Here is a 21,844-nt window from a genome sequence, read left to right as displayed (position 1 = left end):
GGGGGAGGAAACCACTGACAGTTGACAGTTGGCAGGAAAGGAGGAAGAAAGAAGCATCCAAGCATCAGATTGCCAAGTGCTTGGGATATATGTATGTTATGAGGTTTGGAGTGGTTTATTTTACAAGTAGATTAGAATCAGCTTAGATTCTGCCTAGTGTAGTGCTGGCAGCTTTAAAGTACGTTTCAGACTCTGTGTCAGTTATTGGTGAGATGGCTCAGAGGTTAAGAGCACTGGCTGCTCTTGCTGAGGTCTGGAGTTCAATTCCCTGCAACCACATGGTAGCTCACAACCATCTATAATATGATCTGGTGCCCTCTTCTGGCCTGCAGGTGTACATGCAGGCAGAACACTGTATACATAATAAATCCTAAAAAAAAAAAAAAAAAAGGCTCCCTTGACTTACAGGTGCAGGGATGGTATGGTCTCAGTAGGAGTGGCCCCCACCACTCATGTTTGAATGGCTGGCCGTAAGGAGTGGCCTTGTTGGAGAAAGTATGTCACTGGGGTGGCTTTGAGGTTTCAGGTGCTGAAGCCAGGTCCAGCGTCACTCTTTCTTCCTGTCTGCCGATGATAATGGACTAAACCTCTGAACTCTAAGGCAGCCCAAATTAATTGTTTTCCTTTATAAGAGTTGCCTTGGTCATAGTGTCTCTTCATAGCAATAAAACTCTAAAACAAGTGGCTATTATGGTTAAAGGGTAAAGTGGTAGCATCAATGATTTGGGGGGAAGAACTTGGGGGTGCCTAGAAGAGTGAGTAAAGGCCAGGGGGCGACTTGTGCATATTATCCTTGTACTCGGGACACACTGGCAGGAAGGCAGGTTCATGGCCAGCAGGATCTTGCAGTGAGGTTCTGTCTCAAAAACTAAAACCGGATTTGGAGATACGGCGTAGTGGTCTAGAGTACTTGCTGTTCTTCCAGAGAACCTGACTTCCTTTCCTAGCGTGAACTTTGAGCAGCTCACAGTCTCTTTCACAATCTAACTCCAGCTCCAGAGGGTCCTGATGTTACCTTCTTCTGGTTTCCCAGGCACCTGTACCTCTCCTTGTCTCTGTCTCTCTCACACACACAAAGATAAATATTAAGCCCAAAGATTCCCAGTACCACCAAAGCAAGCTGTGGTCATGCAGGAGTGTAATCCTATCTATGCAGATGGGAGACAGAAGATTCAAGATCATCCTTGGCTACATAGTGCATTGAAGACCTGCCTGGGACAAATGAAGCCCTGTCTAGAAAAAAAAAGTTTGTCTCTGTGTGGGGAAGTCCCTCCTCCTATGATAAAAGTTCCTGGTAGAACTCCTGGGGAAGAGAGTTGATGACAAGGGAGTTCTTATTGAAGGATTTGTCTTTTGACAGATAAGGGAAATTCATAAAGTATTAAACCAACTGCCTATTTTTTGAAAAATATTTATTTATTTTATGTATATGAGTACACTGTCTTCATGCACACCAGGGCATGAGGGCATCAGATCTCATTAAAGATGGCTGTGAGCCACCATGTGGTTGCTGGGAATTGAACTCAGGACTTCTGGAAAATCAGCTAGTGCTCGTAACCGCCGAGCCATCTCTCCAGCCCTACCAATTGCCTATTTGTCTGTCTGTCTGTTTTCAAGACAAGATTTCTCTGTGTAGCCCTGGCTCTCCTGGATTCACTTTGTAGACCAGGCTAAACTTGAAATCATAGAGATTCACCTGCGTCTGCCTCCCCAGTGCTGGGATCAAAGTCTTACACCACCACACCCAGCTCCAATCGCCTATTTGTAATCAATATATCAAAACAAAATATTTGGGGGTGGCCTTTTTTGAATGCTTTCACTGGCTGCTAGCTTTAATGAGTGATTCAAGCACATGCTAAAGACAAGTAATTAAGTGACTATAAATGAGATAAAAATTTACAAATTAGCCAGGCATGGTGATGTACACCTTTAATTCCAGCACTCAGGGGGCAGAGGTGGGTGGATCTTTTTGAGTTCTAGGCCAGCCTGGTCTATAAATCGAGTTCAGGACAGCCAACCTACACAGAGAAACCCTGTCTCAAAAAAACAAAAAGAGCTTTCTGGACCTGGCCGAGCTGGAGGCGCCATCATGGGTGTTGAAATTCGTCACAATAAGGACCGAAAGGTTCGCCGCAAGGAGCCCAAGAGCCAGGACATCTACCTGCGGCTGCTAGTCAAGCTGTACAGGTTTCTGGCCAGACGAACCAATTCCACTTTCAATCAGGTTGTGCTGAAGAGGTTATTCATGAGTCGCACCAACCGGCCACCTCTGTCCCTGTCACGCATGATCTGAAAGATGAAGCTTCCTGGCCGAGAAAACAAAACCACTGTGGTTGTGGGGACAGTCACGGATGACGTGAGGATCCTGGAAGCGCCCAAGCTGAAGGTGTGTGCGCTGTGGGTGAGCAACCGGGCCCGAAGTCGCATCCTCAAGGCTGGGGGTAAAATCCTCACCTTCGACCAGCTGGCCCTGGGGTCTCCCAAAGGCCGAGGCACCGTGCTCCTGTCTGGTCCTCGGAAGGGCCGAGAAGTGTACCGGCATTTTGGCAAGGCCCCAGGGACCCCACACAGCCACACCAAACCGTATGTCCACTCCAAGGGCTGGAAATTCGAGTGTGCCAGAGGCCGAAGGGCCAGCCGAGGCTACAAGAACTAACCCTGGATCTGTTATTAAAAAGCTTTGGATGTTGAAAAAAAATACAAATTAATGTTTTATCAATCTGTTGCAGGTTACTATGGTAGCACATGCCTTTAATCCTGGCAGAGGCAGGGGCAGAGGGGCAAAGGCATGTGGATTTCTGAGAGTTGGAGGTTGGACTGGCCTACATATCAAGTCCAGGCTAGCCAGGGCTACATAGTAAGACTGCCTCAAAAACAATGGCAAAAGAAAAAAATCAAAATCCAAGCCAGAAAAAGAAAGCCTCCGACTTTATAGTAAGTTGACATCTGAAAACTGTATTAAGTGATTTATTTATAAAAATTGCAAATTTTGCTTAGATCTTATTTGTATGTGTGTGTGTATATAAGCTCTTGTGTCACAGCACACATGTGGACAACCTTTGAGAGTCAAGTTTTCTCTTTCCACCATGTGTCTTGGAGATTGAACTCAGATCATCAGGCCTGACAAGAAGCTAAGGAGCTTAGCCATCTTGACATCTCTGCCCCAGATTATTAATGGGAGAGATTTGGGCTCCATCTGCATGTAGCACTTCAGGATGAAGGGATTGCCTTGGACACTATATGCCCTGGTCTTTATTGCATTATTAGGTGTCTGACTCATGGTAATTCATGTCTGCTATCCCAGTATTCTGAAGATTAAGACTGAATTGCTATGAGTTCAAAGCCACCCTGGCCTACAGAGGGAATACCAGGCCAGCCAAGACTCTTCAGCAAAAATATGTTAAGGGAAAAAAAAAAACCAAAAAAGGCTGTCTTTTCTAGTGCAAAGTGAAGGACCCAACAGCTGCTGGACCAGCATCCATACCAGCAGCAGGAGCCATGAGACCTACAAGGCCAACATGGATTAAGGACTGGGCCTGTAGTCACCATTTTACAGAATAAATGGAATAAAATTGTTGGGAGATGGTCTGGTGTATTTTGATGCTAATTACTGCTTACTGTCACTGTGACCAATCTTTTGCTTATTAAAAAGCCATCCCACCTGTGCAGGGCAAAGGAGATAGGTGGGGCTAAGAGAGAGAGGAACTCTGGGAAGAGAGGACTGTCAAGAGGAGAAAGGAGACCGGAAGGACGAGGGGAAGGCCACCAACGGTTAGATGGAGGAGAAGCACATGGCAGGCGTGGATGGAGAATCCGGCCCAGATGAAGGACATTAGCAAGTATTTGGGATTATGGGTGGGAGGTAGCTTGATAGAAGTTATTAGAAGCAGATGGCATGGGATTGAGGCAGGGATCCCATGCCTGCCCCACTATGGGAGGTAGTTTAGAGAATTGATATCTGCCCTGCCCCAGGTTAACTAAGGCTATTTTAAAATATAACAAGTGTCTGTGTCTTGATTGACTGCTAGCCGGGCCTACAGATAATACATGTAATTAAAAAAACAATAATGGTGCCCAACGTGGGGCAGGTATCTACACTCTTAAAAATCATTATTTTGTCATAGTATGAAAGGGGAAAATAGCTCCCTGCACGCAAGCCAGAGACACCTAGGGACCCGACCCGAGGAACGGATACCAGAAGGTTCACTCTTGTTTCCCTTTAACCTTTTTTCCTTCTTGTGTAAGATAGTCAGGTTGTATAATAAAGTTTAATTGTTAAGAAACAGAGCCAACAGAAAGTAACAAAATGTATAAGCTAAAATGCCTGTCTCACCAGTGTTAGGACTGCCATTTACTTATTCTAACTAAAATGCCTCTTGGTTTGTTTTGGGGGGACAGGGTGTCTCTTGAATACCCTAGGTTGCCCGGAGCTCCCTATGTAGACTAGGCTTGTCTCAAACTTGTAGTAATTCTCCTGTTTCTTCCTCCTCACTGCACAACGATGCCTCTTAACCGTGCCCCACCCCACCCCCACCGTTATGGGACCACAGGAATGCCACTGCGTGCATCTAGAGGTCAGACAACTTGTCAGAGCAGGTTCTCGCCTTCCACTATTTAGGGCCTGGGGCTAGAACTCAGGTGACAAGCAGTGTTACCTGCTGATCCGCCCCCAAACCTATCTTTCAAAAAACAAATTTTCTCACAAATTTTGAACCTGCTCTAATGGAAGTCTTGGTATCTGACTTCCTGGATGCCCTACTTGAGTCTGGAGCCCTTTTCTTCTGTCCTCTGATAGACCTTTCTGAGCTTCGGCCCTGTAATAAAAGAGCATTTAGTCTTCTCTTTCTCCCTCCAGACTCTGTCTTACTCACACCCACCACTTATGTCTGGGTCAGCCTTTCCCAGTGCTCCCATCTCGCCGTCCGGTTCGCGCAGTCTATCCCTCTTTTCCAGCCTCACATTGCTGTAACCCTCCTTTCCCTCTCCAGGTCTCCAGGAGAAGCGTTCCTTTCATTTCCTGGCTGGAGAGGCGGCGCCCGCCCTTGCATCCTGCCCCCCACTTCCCCCCCATTCCACTCAGCACCTCTCTCTCTCTCGGGACCTCCAGAGGCTCGGCCGTTGGAGGAGGCGTGGCCCGTGAATAACAGGTCCCCTGCCCCACACTCCGCGGGCCCGCGCGCAGACAAAGACATTCCACAGCGCTGGCCTCTCCGCGCACTCCGCCTGAAATGGGGGGGGGCAGGCAGGGGGAGGGCGGGGACACGTGTACCGCTAGCTCCGAGTCACGTGGAAAAGAAAAAAAAAAAAGATCGAAGGCGGCGGGCACCTGCGCAGGCGCAATAAACTCGGAGCCCAAGCTAGGGGGGGCAAGGACTTTAGTCGGCGCAGGCGCCGTGGCCCGACTGGGGGACTTTGTTCTCCGCGGAGAAACTCAAGGGCGGTGCCGGTAGACGCCTGCGCATGCGCGCCGCCTCATTTCCGGTGCTCTCTCGCTGGGTCGCTCGGGTCGGCTTCGGTCGCTCCCGCTCCCGCTCTTCCACCCCCGCCAACCGCCGCTTGGGCCTCCGCTGCCGCCTCGTCGCATCCTCGCTCGCTCGCCACACATCCTCCCCGATGCAGCGCCGGGACGACCCTGCCGTGCGCCTCACCCGGTCCTCGGGCCGCAGCGGCTCCATGGACCCGTCAGGTGTCCAGCCCTCGGTGCGTCAGACCCTGTCTCGGCCGTTGCCGCTGCCTCACCGGTCCCGGGGAGGCGGAGGTGGGCCCAAAGGGGGCGCTCGGGCCTCGCCAGCCACGCAGCCGCCGCCGCTGCTGCCTCCGTCGGCCACAGGTCCCGACGGGTCCGTGGTGGGTTCCGCGCCGACCCCGCTGCTGCCCCCGTCGGCCACCGCCGCGGCCAAGATGGAGCCGGAGAATAAGTACCTGCCTGAACTCATGGCCGAGAAGGACTCGCTCGATCCGTCCTTTACTCACGCCATGCAGCTGCTGTCCGTAGGTAAGCGGGGCCGGGCGTACCTCCGGGTCTCGGTAACTGGCAGTGGGGTGGCCGCCGCTTTGTTCCTCTTGCTCCCGCCCCCTCGGAGCCCGGGCTTCGAGAGTTCTCGTCTCGGCCTGACCTCCGAGGACCTGCACCCACAGTTCCACCCCGGCTCGGGGTGTAGGGGAAGATTTCTGAGCCCCGGAAAGGGCTCGGAGAGGAGTCGCGATCTCCGAGCACGGAGCGGTTGATGGATAGTACCGTGCTCCCGCCCCCTTACCGACCATGTCTCCTCCTCCTTCCCCCGCGCGCCGAGGACCAGCTCTTTCCAGAAATGGACCTATCTCTCTCTCTCTCCCAGCTTTCCCAAAGAGAAAGCATCTATTTTTGTTTGCTTATTTATTTATTTATTTTTGGATCGCGGGTGGTAGAGATTCGGAGTGTAAGAGGTAAAAAGACTGCCAGAACGCCGGCCGCGCGCGGCGCCTCTCCGGAACGATGCGGGATTTAGCGGGAACTCGGATTTAAGTTACTCAGAGGTGGCAGCGAGGGAGCTGAGGTTTTTCTCAAGCCGAGTTTTTCCCCATTTCGGCATGTCGAGTAAGCATTGCTGCAGACCCGTTTGGGTTTTCTCCGTTATTTTAGAATGTGCCTTTGCAATTAGGCAAAAGTAGGGGAAAGTTAGCCCAGGAGGCCGTGGAAATATTAGAGGGAGGTAAGGGGCTGCAGGTTCTTTTGGGTGAGATGAACGAGAAATTAAGTCTTTTTGTGTTCGTTTCTGCTTGAGTAGAGATAGTTTAAGAATGGTAGCCTTTGTTCTCCGCTTGTAGACTGTCAACTCTTTTCTTTAGTGAATTAGTTTTCTAATTCAAACCGTGTGTTTGACCCTCACTTGTAGTTAACATGGTGTTTTGGTTTTGTTTTTTTTGTTTTTTTTGTTTTTTTTTTTTTGAGACAGGGTTTCTCTATGTACCCGTGGCAGTCTTGCACTCTAGACTGGGCTGGCCTCGAGCTCAAAGAAATCTGCCTGCCTCTGCCTTCATTTTTACAAGCATGTGCCACTGCACCTGTATAAAACATGGTTTTAATAAATATTTTTATGGTATCTAAATCTTAAGCATGTAAGACCCCACAGTCTTCTCACCAGAGAAAAGCCCTGCCTCCGGGGGGGAGAAGAATGACATAAAAATGGTTTTCTTTATAGTTAGATATAAACACAGCAAGTAAGGGTCTTAAAGCACAGTAAACAAGACCTGTGGCCAGTAAATACAAATATCAATAGTTTGCATTTCAGCTTAGTCCTAAGAGCATACTTAGAGGCTTATGGTTTTGTTCATTATGTTCTGACAACTTATTCGCTGGTAAAGATTTTAATTTCCTTTTTTTTTTTTTTTTTAAATTTGAGACAGGTCTCAAGTAGCTGAGGCAGGGTTGGCACTCGTTGTGGCCCAGTGATGACCTTGAACTTCTATTCCTCCTTTCCCTACCTCCAGAGTTTGGAGGTGTGCTCCACCACACTCAGTTTGTACAGCGCCTAGGATCAAACATAATACTGTAGTAACTGATGTACATCTTCAGGTCATTGTCTTTTATATTTATCTCATTATGGCTTGCAAATACCAAACGCCAATGTTCCGTTGACTGAGAACTTGCAGACTAAAGACTGTCACTATGGTAAAGGCTTACTTGGTAGTATTATTTCTTTTTTTAAAAAAATATTTTATTTTTGTACATAAGGTAGTATTATTTTTATTCCTCAAATCTTTATAACATGTCAAATTAATTGCAGGAGCATTAATACCAGTTTTAAGATGTTAACTTTGGAAACTGGCCCTTAACTAGATACTTGATCTTGTGAAACGTTAAATCTCAGCAATTTAGTCAGGCATGGTGGCGCACGCCTTTAATCCCAGCACTTGGGAGGCAGAGGCAGGAGGATCTCTGTAAGTTCAAGACCAGCCTGGTCTACAAATTGAGTCCAGGACAGCTAAGACTACACAGAGAAACCTTGTCTTGAAAAACAAAACAAAAACAAAACCAAGAAACAAAACAAAATAAATCTCAGCAGCTTTACCTGTAAACTGGTGTGAGGACTGAGTTATGGAAAATCAACCAGCTTCCTTTGACCTATACTCACCACAATTTTCTTCTGGTTATAAAGTTCTGTATACAGTGGCAGGCAGATCTCTGAGTTCCAGGACAGCCAAGGCTACACAGAGAAACCTTGTCTCAAAAAAAGAAAAAAAAAAGTCCTGTAATGAATAAATTAATAAAATATGTTTTTTTAAAAAGTCCTGTATACACAAGGTATATTTTGGCTTTTCTAACTTCAAGTGCTGGTGATCATCCTCTTTTAAAAGATGGTTTTCTGAGTTAACCAAAATTTTAAACTTTTTTTTTTCCTTTTATTTCTAAATGTTACTTTTAACTTTGCAGTCCCAGTTTAATTTTTGTGTGGTTACTAAGAGAGAACACTTTAGGTTTTTTTTTTCCTTTTCTTTTTGTTTTTATTTGTTTGTTTTGGTTTTTCGAGACAGGGTTTCTTTATGTAGTCCTGGCTGTGCTGAACTCACTTTGTAGACCAGGCTGGCCTCCAACTCACAGCAATCCACCTGCCTCTTCCTCCCAAGTGCTGGGATTAAGGCGTGCACCACCGCCGCCCAGCAACTTTAATTTTTTTTTTTTTTTTTAAGTTTTTAAATTTTATTTTGTGCTGTGGTCTCACTGTGTAGACCAACCAGGCTGGCCTTGAACTCACAGGGATCTGCCATGCCCTTTCGCTGTTTTTCTTTTTTCCTTAAAAATGGTTTTACTTTCTGTATATGGGGTGTTTTGCCTATGTGCTCTGGCTTGTGGGCCTGTGGCCTGGGGGTGCCCAGTAGAGAGAGCATCAGTTTTCCTGGAAACTGGAACTAAAGTTATGGGTGTCATATGCTGCCTTCTGGGTGCTGAGAATTGAACCTGGGTCTTCTGGTGAGCCATTTCCCCAGCCCCCTTCCTTTGGCTTTTTGAGGCAGGGTCTCAGATAACCCAGGTTGGCTTCCAACTCTGTATGGACCTTGACATGATCTATTTCCCTAGTGCTAGAATTACATTTGTGCACAACCGTTTCCACTGGAGAAAGGGGATCATGGTAAATGTTGCCTCGCTGAGGCAACCAGAATTGGGATGTGTGGAGATCTTTCTTAGTATGAATTGTAATTAACTTTAAGACAGGGTTTTGCCATATGGCCCTGTCTGGCCTTGAAATTGCTATATGTCCCCAATTGCTTATAGCACTAATCCTGGCTCAATTTTTCTTTTTCGGGTTTTTGAGACAGGGTTTCTCTGTATAGACCTTGCTGTCCCGGGGTTCTGCTGACAAAGCTAGCCTTGGAAGTCACAAAGAGCCACCTGTCTCTGCCTCCTGTGAGCTGGGATTAAAGGCATGCACCACAGCTGCCCAGTTTGGCTCAGATTTTTCAATTATGTCCATTCTTCTCCCCTTAGCTGGTGACTGAATGTTGGGTTTTGTGTCTTGTGCATGCTGAGCCACCACTCTACCACGCTACCTTGCTTTTTAACTTTTTCCCCCCCAGGTGAATCATGGTAGTACATACCTTTAATCCCAGCACTCTTGAGGCAGATCTTTGAGTTCCAGACCAGCCAGGTGACGTGTCCTGGCCCGTGGGACAATTCGAATCAGGGTTCACCTGAAAGAGGGAATGGGGATTGAAAGTAGGGTACAGAGATGCAAGAAATGAGTCAAGTGACAAGTAAGGTCAATATGATCTATTCTCCCTAGGTCCCAGGCAAGAAGACCACAATAGCCTGAGTAGCTCTCTGTAGGAACTTCCTGAATTCTCTGGGTGTCTCTCAGTAGGGATTTCTCTACTTCTTTCAGAGGTAAATAGTCCAAGGATAGCCTGGAACACAAAGACTTGGTCGTCAAAGCTCAGCAACTGTAAGGTCACAGTGTGCAGCCTAAGCACGGGATTTCTGGCATGGCAGAATTTAGCTCCCCACACCAGGTCTACAGAGTGCGACCCTGTCTCAAAAACTCAAAACAAGTGGGCTGTGGTGGCGCACGCCTTTTAATCCCAGTACTTGGGAGGCAGAGGCAGGTGAGTTCAAGACCAGCCTGGTCTACAGAGCAAGTCCCGGGACGGCTGGAGCTGATACACAGAGAAACAAAACAAAACAAAAAACTCAAAACAACAAAATTTCTTCTTATATTTGTTTGTGTGAGGGAAAGGGGCATGCCATGATGGGCCTATGGAAGTCAGAGGACAACAAAGGGGTGTCATTTCCTCTACCATGCTGGTGTAGGGGCTGGAGAGATGACCCAGTGGTTGCAGAGGACCTAGGTTGGATGCCCAGTACCCACATGGTGACTCAGCCACTGGTAACTTGAGTTGTAGGAAATCCAACTCCCTTTTCTGAATTCTGAGTACCAGGCATACATGCAAGCAAAACACTAATATATTACAAATTTTTATTTATTTCTTTTTCCGGAGGCAGGGCTTCTCTTGTGGTCCTGGCTGTCCTGGAACTTGATCTATAAGACCAGGTTTTCCCTGAACTCAGATCTGCCTGCCTCTGCCTGGGGGCAGATAATCTTATTACCATCAGAGTTGAGATCAAGGCACACAGATAAATGTTGGCTTAGCTAACAAAATTAGCAACATAAACGGGATTTACATTCAGTCTGCATTTGATTCACACACTAGACTTTTTCTGTCCAACAGCTAAAAGTTTTCCCCTCTGTCCTTCATTATATACTGCCTGCTACAAATTGAACTTTTAAAAAGTAAAATCTAATTGGATGAAATAAAAAAGGCACGGTAAAGTCTAGAGCGTTAGTACAGAAGTGAAGATGAAGAAGCTGAAATAACGAACACTGGAGATGAGAGCCCGACACTCAGCCTTTTCTCTGCATCTCCGTCCATTTCCTGAAGAGTGCATGAGATCCAGACCGCCATTCCCGGTACCACCATACAGCCCTCCCTAACCCTTGCCCAGGTTATTTTGTATTTATTATCTTCTGGTGCACTATGTACGCTGTGTATATGTGTATGTACTTGGGGTGGTATGAGACAGGGTCTGTCTTTGCATAGTGCTAGGTGTCCTGGAACTAACTGTGTAGACCAGGCCGGCCTCAAACTCAAAAGAGATCACCTGCCTCGTCTCATGAGTTGGGTTAGGCACCATGCCTGGCTATAATTCTGTCTTTGTTGAGCATCCCCCTTCTTCATGGCTATGTTGTCAGATCCACAATTTGCAGTGATCTTTTCTTTTTTGTTGTTGTTTTTTAATTTCGAGACAGGGTTTCTTTGTGTAACCTTGGCTGTCCTGGCCTAGCTTCCTTTTGTAGACCAGGCTGGCCTCGAACTCACAGCGATCTGCCTGCCTCTGCCTCCTAAGTGCTGAGATTAAAAGCCTGTACCACCACCACCACCTCAACACTCCCCCACCCCACCCCAACCCCCTGGCTTTGCAATGATCTTTTGTCTCTTTTTTTTTTTTCCACCATCGTATTCCTCTGTCTTGGAAGGGTGCTTTCCAGAATGGCCTAATACATTGTTATAAGTTACTTTGATGGGAAGATACTGACAGGATTCTGAGGAGAGTAGGGCTTGGTTTGTTTGTTTTTTAAGAAGGAATATAGATTTTCTACATAGACTCACTGCTTTTGGCCAAATTGATGTTGGACTGTGATGATACAGTGCAGCTACGCAAAGACAGTCTCCTAGCCATGTTAGACTTTTTGAGACAGGGAAATTTATATAAAAATACTCTTCTGTTAGCACTTACATGTAGTAGAAGATTTGTGTGCCATGTCCTCGGAGAGGAGGGAGACTAAAGCTATAGCAAAGACTTTTATTAACCTGTTTCTTGGATTTTGTAAACTAATTCCAACTAGATTTAGTTTTCCATCTTGAAGGCCTGGAGTGTAGTCTGTTGCAGAAGGCTTGTTTGACATGTGGAAGAGCCTAGGTTTGATGCAGTGCAAAGGATTTTTGGGTGTTAGAAGGGGAGAAAAATTTTTTGCCTAGATAAGTTGAGTATAAAGTAGCTCAAAGAGTAAATGAATGCAAATGGCTAAAAGCCTTTAGAGTCAGGAAGGCAGTAAAGGTGCGATGCGTGGACAGGTTTAAGGCCAGGAAATGGGGCTGAGACCCTGTGTTAGAAGGAGTTTCCACACATTGCTGGTAATTGGCACAAGCATTCTGGATAACAGTTTGACATTTCATTTGGAAGCGGAACACTCAAATTCCTTAAAGCTCAGCAACAAAACTCAGCCTGTTCATACAAGCCTGTAATCCCAGGTACTCAGAAGGCCAAGGAAAATAAATCTCAAATTCAAGGCGTGCTAGAGCTACAGAGTGCAGGGCCAACTTGGGAATTTAGTGAGACCTTGTCTCAAAATGAAAATGAGCTGAGCCTAAAGGCATGTGTGCTACCGTGCAGCATTTACTTTTTCCTTTCTTTCTTAGGATTGATTTATTATTTATACAGTATTCTGCCTGCATGTGTGCCTGCGGGCCAGAAGAGGGCAACAGATTTTATAGATGGTTATGAGCCACCATGTGGTTGTTGGGAGTTGAACTCAGGACCTTTGGGAGAACAGCCAGGGCTCTTATCCTCTAAGCCATCTCTCCAGCCCAATTTTTGCTTGGGCTGGCCTTGAACTTGTGAATTTAATGTGCTAAGTCTCTTGAGTAGTACCATATTTGACTCTAGTATTCTTGGGGGAAAAACAGTAAGGATGGAAAACAGATTGGTGTTTATTTGATGGTTAGGGAAGAAAGTGATGATGAAACCTTTAAATTGGGTAACAATGGGATTGAAAGATTGCCCAGCATTTAAAAGCACTTACTGTTTTTAGAGAGCACTTTGGTTAGTTCGAAGCATCAATGTTTTGCTCATAACTGCCTGTAACTATAGTTGCAGAGCATCTGATGATGCCTTCTTCTGGTTTCCCTGAATACTAGGCTTGTGTGAGATATACATAGACACAGGCGGGCAGAATGTGGTTGGAGCAGTATCTGGGTAACTAATTGAGCATTGGTTGGTTACCTTTCCAAAGGACCTGAGTTCAGTTGTAAGCACCCATATGGTGGCTCATAGCTGTTTGTAACTCAAGTTCCAGGGGATCTGATGCTCTTTTCTGGTATACACTGTCCCCAGGCATACACGTGGTGCATAGATATGCATTCATGTAAAACACCTATACACATAAAATAAAACATTTTTGAAAAGAAAGAGCCCATATAAATAACAGATTTTTTTCCTTTAAAAATATTAATTTATTTTTGGGTGTTTTTGTTTTGTTGTTTGTTTGTTTTGGTTTTGTTTTTTGTGACAGGGTCTCTCTGTGTTAGCCTGGGCTGTCCTGGACTCACCTTGTAGACCAGGCTGGCCTCAAACGCACAGCGATCCACCAGCCTCTGCCTCCCGAGTGCTGGGATTAAAGGTGTGCGCCACCACCACCCAGCAAAAATATTAACTTAAAAAGAAAGTTACTGGGGCTGGAGAGATGGCTCAGCAGTTAAGAGCACTGTCTGCTCTTCCAGAGATCCTGAGTTCAATTCCCAGCAACCACATGGTGACTCACAGCCATCTGGGTTCTGATGTCCTCTTCTGGCATGCAGGTGTGCATATAGATATTCCACTCATATACGTAAAGTAAATAAATTTTTGTTGTTGTTGTTGTTCTTTATTTTGTTGTTTTCGGTTTTTGAGACAGGGTTTCTCTGTGTAGCCCTGGCTGTCCTGGACTCACTTTGCAGACCAGTCTGGCCTGGAACTCACAGTGATCCACCTGCCTCTGCCTCCCAAGTGCTGAGATTAAAGGCGTGCGCCACCAATGCCAGGCTTTTTTGAGACAGGGCTTCTCTGTGTAGCCTTGGCTATCCTGGACTCCTTTGTAGACCAATCTGGCCTCTGATCTGCCTGCCTCTGCCTCCCAAGTGCTAGGGTTAAAAGCCTGCACCACCATGCCTGACTGAAAAAAAAAAAAATTTATATAAAGCCATAAGTTTGCTGGGCATGGTAACACACACCTTTAGTCCCAGCACTGGAGACGCAGAAGCAGGCTGATCTCTGTGAGTTCGAGGTCAACCTGGTCTACAAAATCTAGTCCAGGACAGCCAGTTCTAAAAGAGAAACCCTGTCTCGAAAAAACTCAAAAAAGAAAAAAAAAGTCATAAGTTAATTCAATTTACTATGGCAAAAACAATGAGTTGGTGCAAGTATTCTGTCATTAGTTTGGTGGAAATTTTCCATAACACTTCAAGTTTTTTTGCCTGTTAAATTGGGATAGTATTGGTTATAATGAGTAATCCAAAACTCCTGACAAATCAAAGCCACTGGATAAGATGTTATAATTGCTAGGCCAACAAACAGATGGGGCACATCTCTGTGTTGTTTATACCTTAGCTTTTCTTCCTTTGGCTCTTGGGACATCAAAGATCTCCAGAGGCCCATGTGAACATCATCTGAAGGAGTCGGTTTTAGAAATGTTGTTTAGAAAGTGCCTGAGGGTAAGACATCTTTTTAGTTGTTGTTCTTTCCTCTTTCTTTCTTTCCTTCTTTCTTTCCTTCTTTCTTTTCTTTTCTTTTTTTAATGTTGTAGAGGTGTTTATTAAATGACCATTAAAGGAAAGGAGGGAGGGGTACCAGAGAAAGAGAGAGACAGAGACACAGACAGAGAGACACACACACAGACATCGAGACTCTTTTTTTTTTTTTTTAAATTTTAAACAAGTTCCTAATGTATCTCAGATTGGCTTTAAACTCACAGAAGTCCTCTTGAGTGCTAGGATCACAGGCATATGCATTTGGTTTAGGGTAAGCCAGGCAAGCTTCCTTTTCAGATTATTTTTTTTTCTTTGGGGGAGGGGCAAAACTGTGTGCCTAGAACTCACTATGTAATCCTCCTGCCTCAGCTTTCCAAGTGCTGAGATTAAGGGTTTGTTCCCACACACAGGTATAAATTATAGTCTGTAAAGCGTTGTAAAAGTTAGCGCTTCATTACTAAAGTGTCCTCTGTTGTCCACTAAGAGAACACAAGAAAATGTCCAGTGGTTTTTGTTCCTGTTTTTTGAAACAGGGTTTCTCTTACATAGCCTTGGCTGTCCTAAACTCACCTTGTAGACTAGGCTGGCCTTGAACTCACAACTCACAGCGATATGCTTACCTATGCCTGGCGTGTCTGTGTGTTTGTGTGTGTGTTTAATATGTATACAGTGTTCTGCTTGCATGTGTATCTGCACACCAGAAGAGGGCACCAAATCTCATTATAGAAGCCTGTGAGCCACTATGTGGTTATTGGGAATTGAACTCAGGACCTTTGGGAAAGCAGCAGTGCTTTTAACCTCTGAACTATCTCTCCAGCCCCTTTGTTTGTTAAGATTTATTTTTATGGCCAGGCTGTGGTGGCACATTCCTTTATTTCCAGCACACGGGGGCAGACGCGCTTGGATCTTTGTGAGTTCAAGGCTACACAGAGAAACTCTGTCTTAAAAACAAAACAAAGCCGGGCGTGGTGGCACACACCTGTAATCCCAGCACTCGGGAGGCAGAGGCAGGTGGATCGCTGTGAGTTCGAGGCCAGCCTGGTCTACAACGTGACTCCAGGACAGGCAAGGCTATACAGAGAAACCCTGTCCCAAAAAACCAAAAAAAAAAAAACAAAAACAAAAAACAAAACAAAAAAAGACACCCCCACAAAAGATTTGTTTTTATTTTATGTGTATGAGTGTTAGGCCTACAGGTATATATGTGCATCGTGTGTTTGCCTGGTGCTCATGGAGACCAAAAGAGCATCTGGGTCCTTTGGAACTGGAGTTAAAGATGATTATGAGCTGTCATGTGGGCACTGGGAACTGAAGCAGTGTTCTGTACAAGAGCAATGAATATTCTTAACCCCTGAGCTGTATCTCCAGCCTGAAGTCTAGGTTTTAGTCTGTTTTCTGGTACTTTAGCAGTTTGTGACCTAAAAGTAATTAACCTCTGCTGTTTTCAGTTTCTCACTTTTAAAATGGGGGTGCATACCAACAATTCTACTGAACTGTTCTGAGGGAGAATTATGTAATATTTGTTATGGTTTTTGAATACATGTTCAATTCCTTCTAATTCTAAATATGGTGAGGGCTCAGGCTGTTTGCTACCTTTGCTTCCTAGGCTATTCAGACTCCTTTGCACGTATGTATGGAAACCAAAGCCAACGTCTGCTGTCTTCCTCAGCTCTTCTCTACCCTGTTTATTATTTGTTTTATTTTACTTGCTACCTTATTGTTTGTTTTAAATATATTTTATTAATTTATTCATACTGCACCTCAGTTGCTATCCCATCCCTTGTGTCCTCCCATTCCTCCCTCCCTCCCATTTTCCCCCTACTCCCCTCTCCTATGACTGTGACTGAGGGGGACCTCTTCCCCCTGTATATGCTCATAGGGTATCAAGTCTCTTCTTGGTAGCCTGCTATCCTTCCTCTGAGTGCCACCAGGCTTCCCCATCCAGGGGACGTGGTCAAATATGGGGCACCAGAGTTCGTGTGAAAGTCAGTGTTGTTTTTGTTTGTTTGTTTGTTTGTTTGTTTGTTTGTTTTTGGTTTTTCAAGATGGGGTTTCTCTGTGTAAGAGTTCTCGCTGTACTGGAACTCTCTCTAGACCAGGCTGGCCTCGAACTCACAGAGATCCTCCTGCCTCTGCCTCTCAAGAGCTAGGATTAAAGGCATGTGCCAACACTGCCCAGCTTCTTTTTCTTTTTTAAATAAGATTTTTTTTTTTTTATGTATACAGTCTGCCTGCATGTACACATGCTGGCCAGATCTCATTATGGTTGTAAGCCATTGAATTCAGGACCTCTGGAAGAGTAGCCAGTGCTCTTAACCTCTGAGCCACCTCTCCAGCCTGCTGCCTTATTTCTTAAGATAGTCTTTCATTGAATCTGGAGCTCACTGATTCAGACTTCTGGCCAGCAAGCTCAGGATCCTCCTGTCTCAATAATCCCAAAGTCTAGGTTACAGGTGGCACTTGGACTGTGCGTTTGTGTGGGGGTGGGGGGGTTGTGTTCATATTGCCATCTTTGTTTGTTCAGCAAGTACAGATGACTGAGACATCTCCCCAGCTCTACTCCAAGTTGAAGTTTTATTTCATCAGTCACTATTTGAATTTTCTAAAATGCTTTACATTATTTATTTATTTACTTTTGGTTTTTTGAGACAGGGTTTCTCTGTAGCCTTGGCTGTCCTGAATTCACTTTGTAGACCAGGCTGGCCTCGAACTCAGAGCAATCCGCCTGCCTCTGCCTCCCGAGTGCTGGGATTAAAGGCATGCGCAACCATGCCTGGCTGCTTTATACTATTTTAAAAATTGTGGAACAGTAGGAAAAGGATTCTAAGATCCTATAACTAGTTCAAAATGCAGCAGAGTAATTCTGTGTCATAGGGAGGCCCTACATTTTTGGGTTACATTACATTGCGTATAAACAAAGCTTTCTTGTACTAGTAAAATAAAGTTTCTGCTAAGTGGTATAAGCTACAGTTGAAGGGCCTAGCTATCTCAGTAGTTAAGAAATACAGAGGGGTCCTGGGTTTAAGGGATGGTAAACAGGAGGATCAGGAATTCCCATCTCAGTGGGGTGGTGGTAGTGCACACCCCGTAATCCAAGTCCAGGACAGTCAAGGCTACACAGAGAAACCCTGTCTTGTAAAACGAGAGGGGGCAGGAGTTCCCTTCTTGATGAAACTGCAAATTCAAAAAGTACCTAGTTCTGATGATTATGTCTGTGGCCTTGGGGCTATGGTGGTGTCGGGGTTGTATGTTATCTGTAGGCTTCTTATTGTATATACTATGTATAGTATTTTTGTCCCAGACAAGTTTTCCTAAATGTATGGATGTAAGTGTTTTGCCTATGTGTATAGATTTAGCTGAGGAGACCAGAAGAGCGCATTTAGAGTCTCCTCAAACTAGATTTACAGATGGTTGTGAACCACCATGTGGGTGCTGGGAAATGATCTTTTCGGGTTCTTTACAAGAGTGGCAAGTGCTCTAAACCACAGAGGTATCATTCCAGCCCTCCCTGTAGTTATTTTTAAATTACTGTTTGTGTTTCTTGTTTTCGACATTGAGTTTCGTCTAGATAATAACTATGTATTACCCACGTACTAAGAACTTTGATCTTGAATACATATTATTTTGTCTTTTTAGTTGGTTTGGCTTTGGTTTGTTTATTTTAGAAAAGATCTCATTTATCCCAGGCTATTTCTTTTCTTTCTTTCTTTCCTTTTTCCTTTTTCTTTTTTCTTTTTCCCTTTTCTTTCTTTTTCTTGCCTATCCTGGACTCGATTTGTAGACCAGGCTGGCCTTGAACTCACAGAGATCCTCCTGCCTCTGCCTCCCTGAGTGTACCACCATGCCTGGCTTATCCCAAAGCTATTTTCAAATGCTAATGATCCTCCTGGATGGGAAAACAAATATGCAGAACAGTTAAATGACTTTCTAAGTTGACAACTACTGATATATGACAGAACAAGAAGAAGAGCATTCGCTGGGCAGTGGTAGAGGACATCTTTAATCCCAGTACTCTGGAGGTTGAGACAGGTGGATCTTTTTGAGTTCGAAGCCAGCCTGGTCTATACAGAGAGTTCCAGGACAGCCAGGGGTACACAGAGAAACCCTGTCTTGGAAAAACAAAAAAAGACAAAACAAACTAACAAAACCATGATCTTTCAAACTCTTTAAGTTTGAAAGGAAAACAAAAACATTATTTATTGCTATAATAAAATGGCAATTAAGCTGTCTGTTATACTTAAACATATATATATATATATTCTTTTTCTTGGCTGTCCTGGACTCACTTTGTAGATCAGGCTGGCCTTGAACTCACAGCCTCTGCCTCCTGAGTGCTGGGATTAAAGGCATGTACCTACACGCCGGCTCTTGTTTTTTGCTTTGTTTTAATGTTTGTTTCTTTTTTAAAAAAATTATTTATTATGTGTACAGTGTTCCACCTGAATGTACGCCTGCACACCAGAAAAGGGCACCAGATCTCATTATAGATGGTTGTGAGCCACCATGTGGTTGCTGGGAATTGAACTCAGGATCTTTGAAAGAGTAGCTGGTGGTTTTAACCTCAGAGCCATCTCTGCCGTCCTAATTTTTGTTTCTTTATTGGTAGACTTCTCTTTCTTTAGCTGGTCAGGTGAAACAGTGGGAGTAGAGACGAAACATCTGTAATTAGTTGTGATCGGTTAGCTGGAAACAACCGCTGTGCCCAGCCTTTATGGAAAAAAAACTTTTGTCTTGTTTTAGTTTTAATTTTCATATGTATTTATCAGTACCTATGGAGTCCAGAAGACTGCTTTGAATCCTGGAGTATTAGAGGTGCTTGAAAGTCACTCTGTACCGGGTCCTGAGCTTAAGACTTCTCAGTGCAGTGTGGGCTCCTCATGGCTGAGACATCTCTCTAATTCCCTTTCTATTTTTTTCCTTCCTGAAGATTTTGATTTGTTCTAATTTTTGTTTTGTTCTTTGTTTTTAGGTTTTTTGAGAAGGGTTTCTCTGTGTAACAGTCCTGGCTGTCCTGGACTTGCTTTTTTAGAGCAGGCTGACCTCGAACTCACAGGGATCCTCCTGCCTCTGCCTCAGAGTGCTAGGATTAAAGACATGGGCCACCACGCCTGGCTTGCATGTACTCTTAAGTAAAGAAACATGTGAACGGATGTCATAGACACTTCAGATGAGGGTGGGAAACAGGATTCTGGTTCCACAGTCAACCTCTTAAAGCTCTGGGTGCCTCACCCAGAATACCTAAAATTAGCACATTCATCTGAACTGTTTGGTCTTTTTTTTTTTTTTTTTTTTTAAACACAGTACTCTACAATACTGCTTTAAGCAGTCTTGCCAAATGCCTTTATTTAAAAGTACAAAAATTAAGTTCTGTTTTTCTTATTCAGAAATTGAGAAGATTCAGAAAGGAGATTCAAAAAAAGACGATGAGGAGAATTACTTGGATTTATTTTCTCATAAGAACATGAAGCTGAAAGAGCGGGTACTAATACCGGTCAAGCAGTATCCAAAGGTAAGTGTGAAAGTGGCTCGGTTCTGTGAGTTACTGTTGTGGGTTGGGGAATGGTGGCTGTGATGAGGCCGTGCAGTGGCCGTGCGTGCATCTACCTGTAAAGCTTCTCTGTGTTTGACGTACCTGTTTCTGGAAGTTACAATCTCAAAGTCCAGAACTAATAGCACAGTTTTAGTCAAGAAGGAAACACAGGTACTTATAGTAATCAAAATTAATTTCTTTTTCATATGTTTTGCTCAGGCACTAGGCCCAAAGTATTATTCTGGATCCCTGAAGCATTGCTCTTTGTCTAAAGATTGACTTAGGACTTACTTTATGTGTATGTGTGAGGCCTGCATGTATATCGTATGTGCACCATTCGCATGCTTTGTGCTTAAGGAAGCCAGAAGAGTGTATCAGGTCTCCCTGGGACTGGGGCTGCAGACAGTTGTGAACTGCTCTGTGGGTGCTGGGGACAGAACCTACGTCTTCTGCAAGAGCAGCAAGTAATTTTAACCACGAGTCATTTTTCTGCCCCTGACTTAAAATGTATGACAAATAAAATATAACACATGTTCTCAAATGGGATGAACTTGATTTTATTTTAATTTAATGCATGTGAATATTTTGTCTGAATGTGTGTATGTGCAACATGTGTGGACAGTTCCTGAGAAAGGCAGAAGAAGGGTGTAGGATCCATCGGAACTGGAATCACAGATGGTTATAAGTGTTTTTAACCCCGAGCCATCTCTCTAGCCTTTTAGAATTTGCTTTTTAAAAAACCCCTTCTAGGGGCTGGAGAGATGGCTCAGAGGTTAAGAGCACTGTCTGTTCTTCCAAAGGTCCTGAGTTCAACTCCCAGCAACCACATGGTGGCTCACAACCATCTATAATGAGATCTGGTGCCCTCTTCTGGCCTGCAGGCACACATGGGGTCAGAGTACTGTATAAATAATAAATAAATAAATTCTTTGAAAAAAGAAAAAGCTGGGCGGTTGTGGCGCACGCCTGTAATCCCAGCATTTGGGAGGCAGAGGCAGGTGGATCGCTGTGAGTTCAAGGCCAGCCTGGTCTACAAAGAGAGTCCAGGACAATCAGGGCTACACAGAGAAGCCCTGTCTTGAAAAACCAAAACCAAAACAAACCAAAAAAGCTACTTCTAGAGACAAAGGCAGGTAGCTAGATGTCTGATTTTGAGGACTGCCAGGCCTACACAGAGAAGTCCTGTCTCAGGCGGAAAAAGAGTTGCAATGATTTGTACAAGGAGTACCAGGGTTATCAGCCACCCAAGTTCAGTCTAGGAACCGCCCCTTCTAGTTAGCATGCACGGCGAGGCTCTGTCTCAGCCCTTCCAGCTCTGCCCCCGAGTAAAATGGGGATTTCATATATGTTTATATATAAAGATTCTTACTCTATAGGGTTGTTGAAGATCAAATATTTATTTAGAATTCTGACTTTAAATTTTCTGTCAGTTCAATTTTGTGGGGAAGATTCTTGGACCGCAAGGAAATACAATCAAAAGACTGCAGGAAGAGACTGGTGCAAAGATCTCTGTCTTGGGGAAAGGTTCAATGAGAGACAAAGCCAAGGTAAGTTCATAATGGGCAAAATAAAGTCCTAGTGCTTTCTACTTGCCTAGGGTCTGATACAAGTGCTTTATGCAAGCAAACATTTTGGGGCTTGTTAAGGGGCGGGGTTGGAAGGGGGTTGAGTCAGTGTCTCATTGTGTAGCTTTGACTGGCCTGGAACGTGCTATGTAAGCCAGGTTGATCTCAAAGATCTGCCTGTCTCTGTCTCCCACATGCTAGGATTAAAGAT

At 44.7% G+C, this 21,844-nt stretch overlaps 2 protein-coding genes across 2 annotated transcripts in view; both read left to right on the top strand.

The window, feature by feature from the left end:
• Positions 1–2,060: 2,060 nt before the first annotated feature.
• On the top strand, positions 2,061–2,704 carry LOC311600465 (large ribosomal subunit protein eL18-like). The gene has a single exon (XM_084787193.1). It carries the CDS (start codon positions 2,297–2,299, stop codon positions 2,654–2,656), a length of 360 nt encoding a protein of 119 aa, XP_084643319.1. The 5' UTR covers positions 2,061–2,296; the 3' UTR covers positions 2,657–2,704.
• A 2,753-nt stretch (positions 2,705–5,457) lies between these two features.
• The window catches only part of KHDRBS1 (KH RNA binding domain containing, signal transduction associated 1), a 28,421-nt gene continuing 12,034 nt past the window's right edge, over positions 5,458–21,844 (top strand). The window contains exons 1-3 of the mRNA XM_084787183.1: positions 5,458–5,995; positions 19,923–20,047; positions 21,499–21,615. Coding sequence (XP_084643309.1) covers positions 5,461–5,995; positions 19,923–20,047; positions 21,499–21,615 — 777 coding nt within the window. The 5' untranslated portion in view covers positions 5,458–5,460. The remainder of the gene's footprint in view (positions 5,996–19,922; positions 20,048–21,498; positions 21,616–21,844) is intronic.

The sequence above is a fragment of the Acomys minous genome, assembly GCF_964271855.1.
Source record: "Acomys minous genome assembly, chromosome: 6".
NCBI classification, from domain to species: domain Eukaryota; kingdom Metazoa; phylum Chordata; class Mammalia; order Rodentia; family Muridae; genus Acomys; species Acomys minous.
This window is presented reverse-complemented; position numbering and strand designations above follow the sequence as displayed.

What these genes read in the sequence shown, in the direction of transcription:
- LOC311600465 (XM_084787193.1), top strand. Translation starts at nt 2,297, where the DNA reads ATGAAGCTTCCTGGCCGAGAAAACAAAACCACTGTGGTTGTGGGGACA.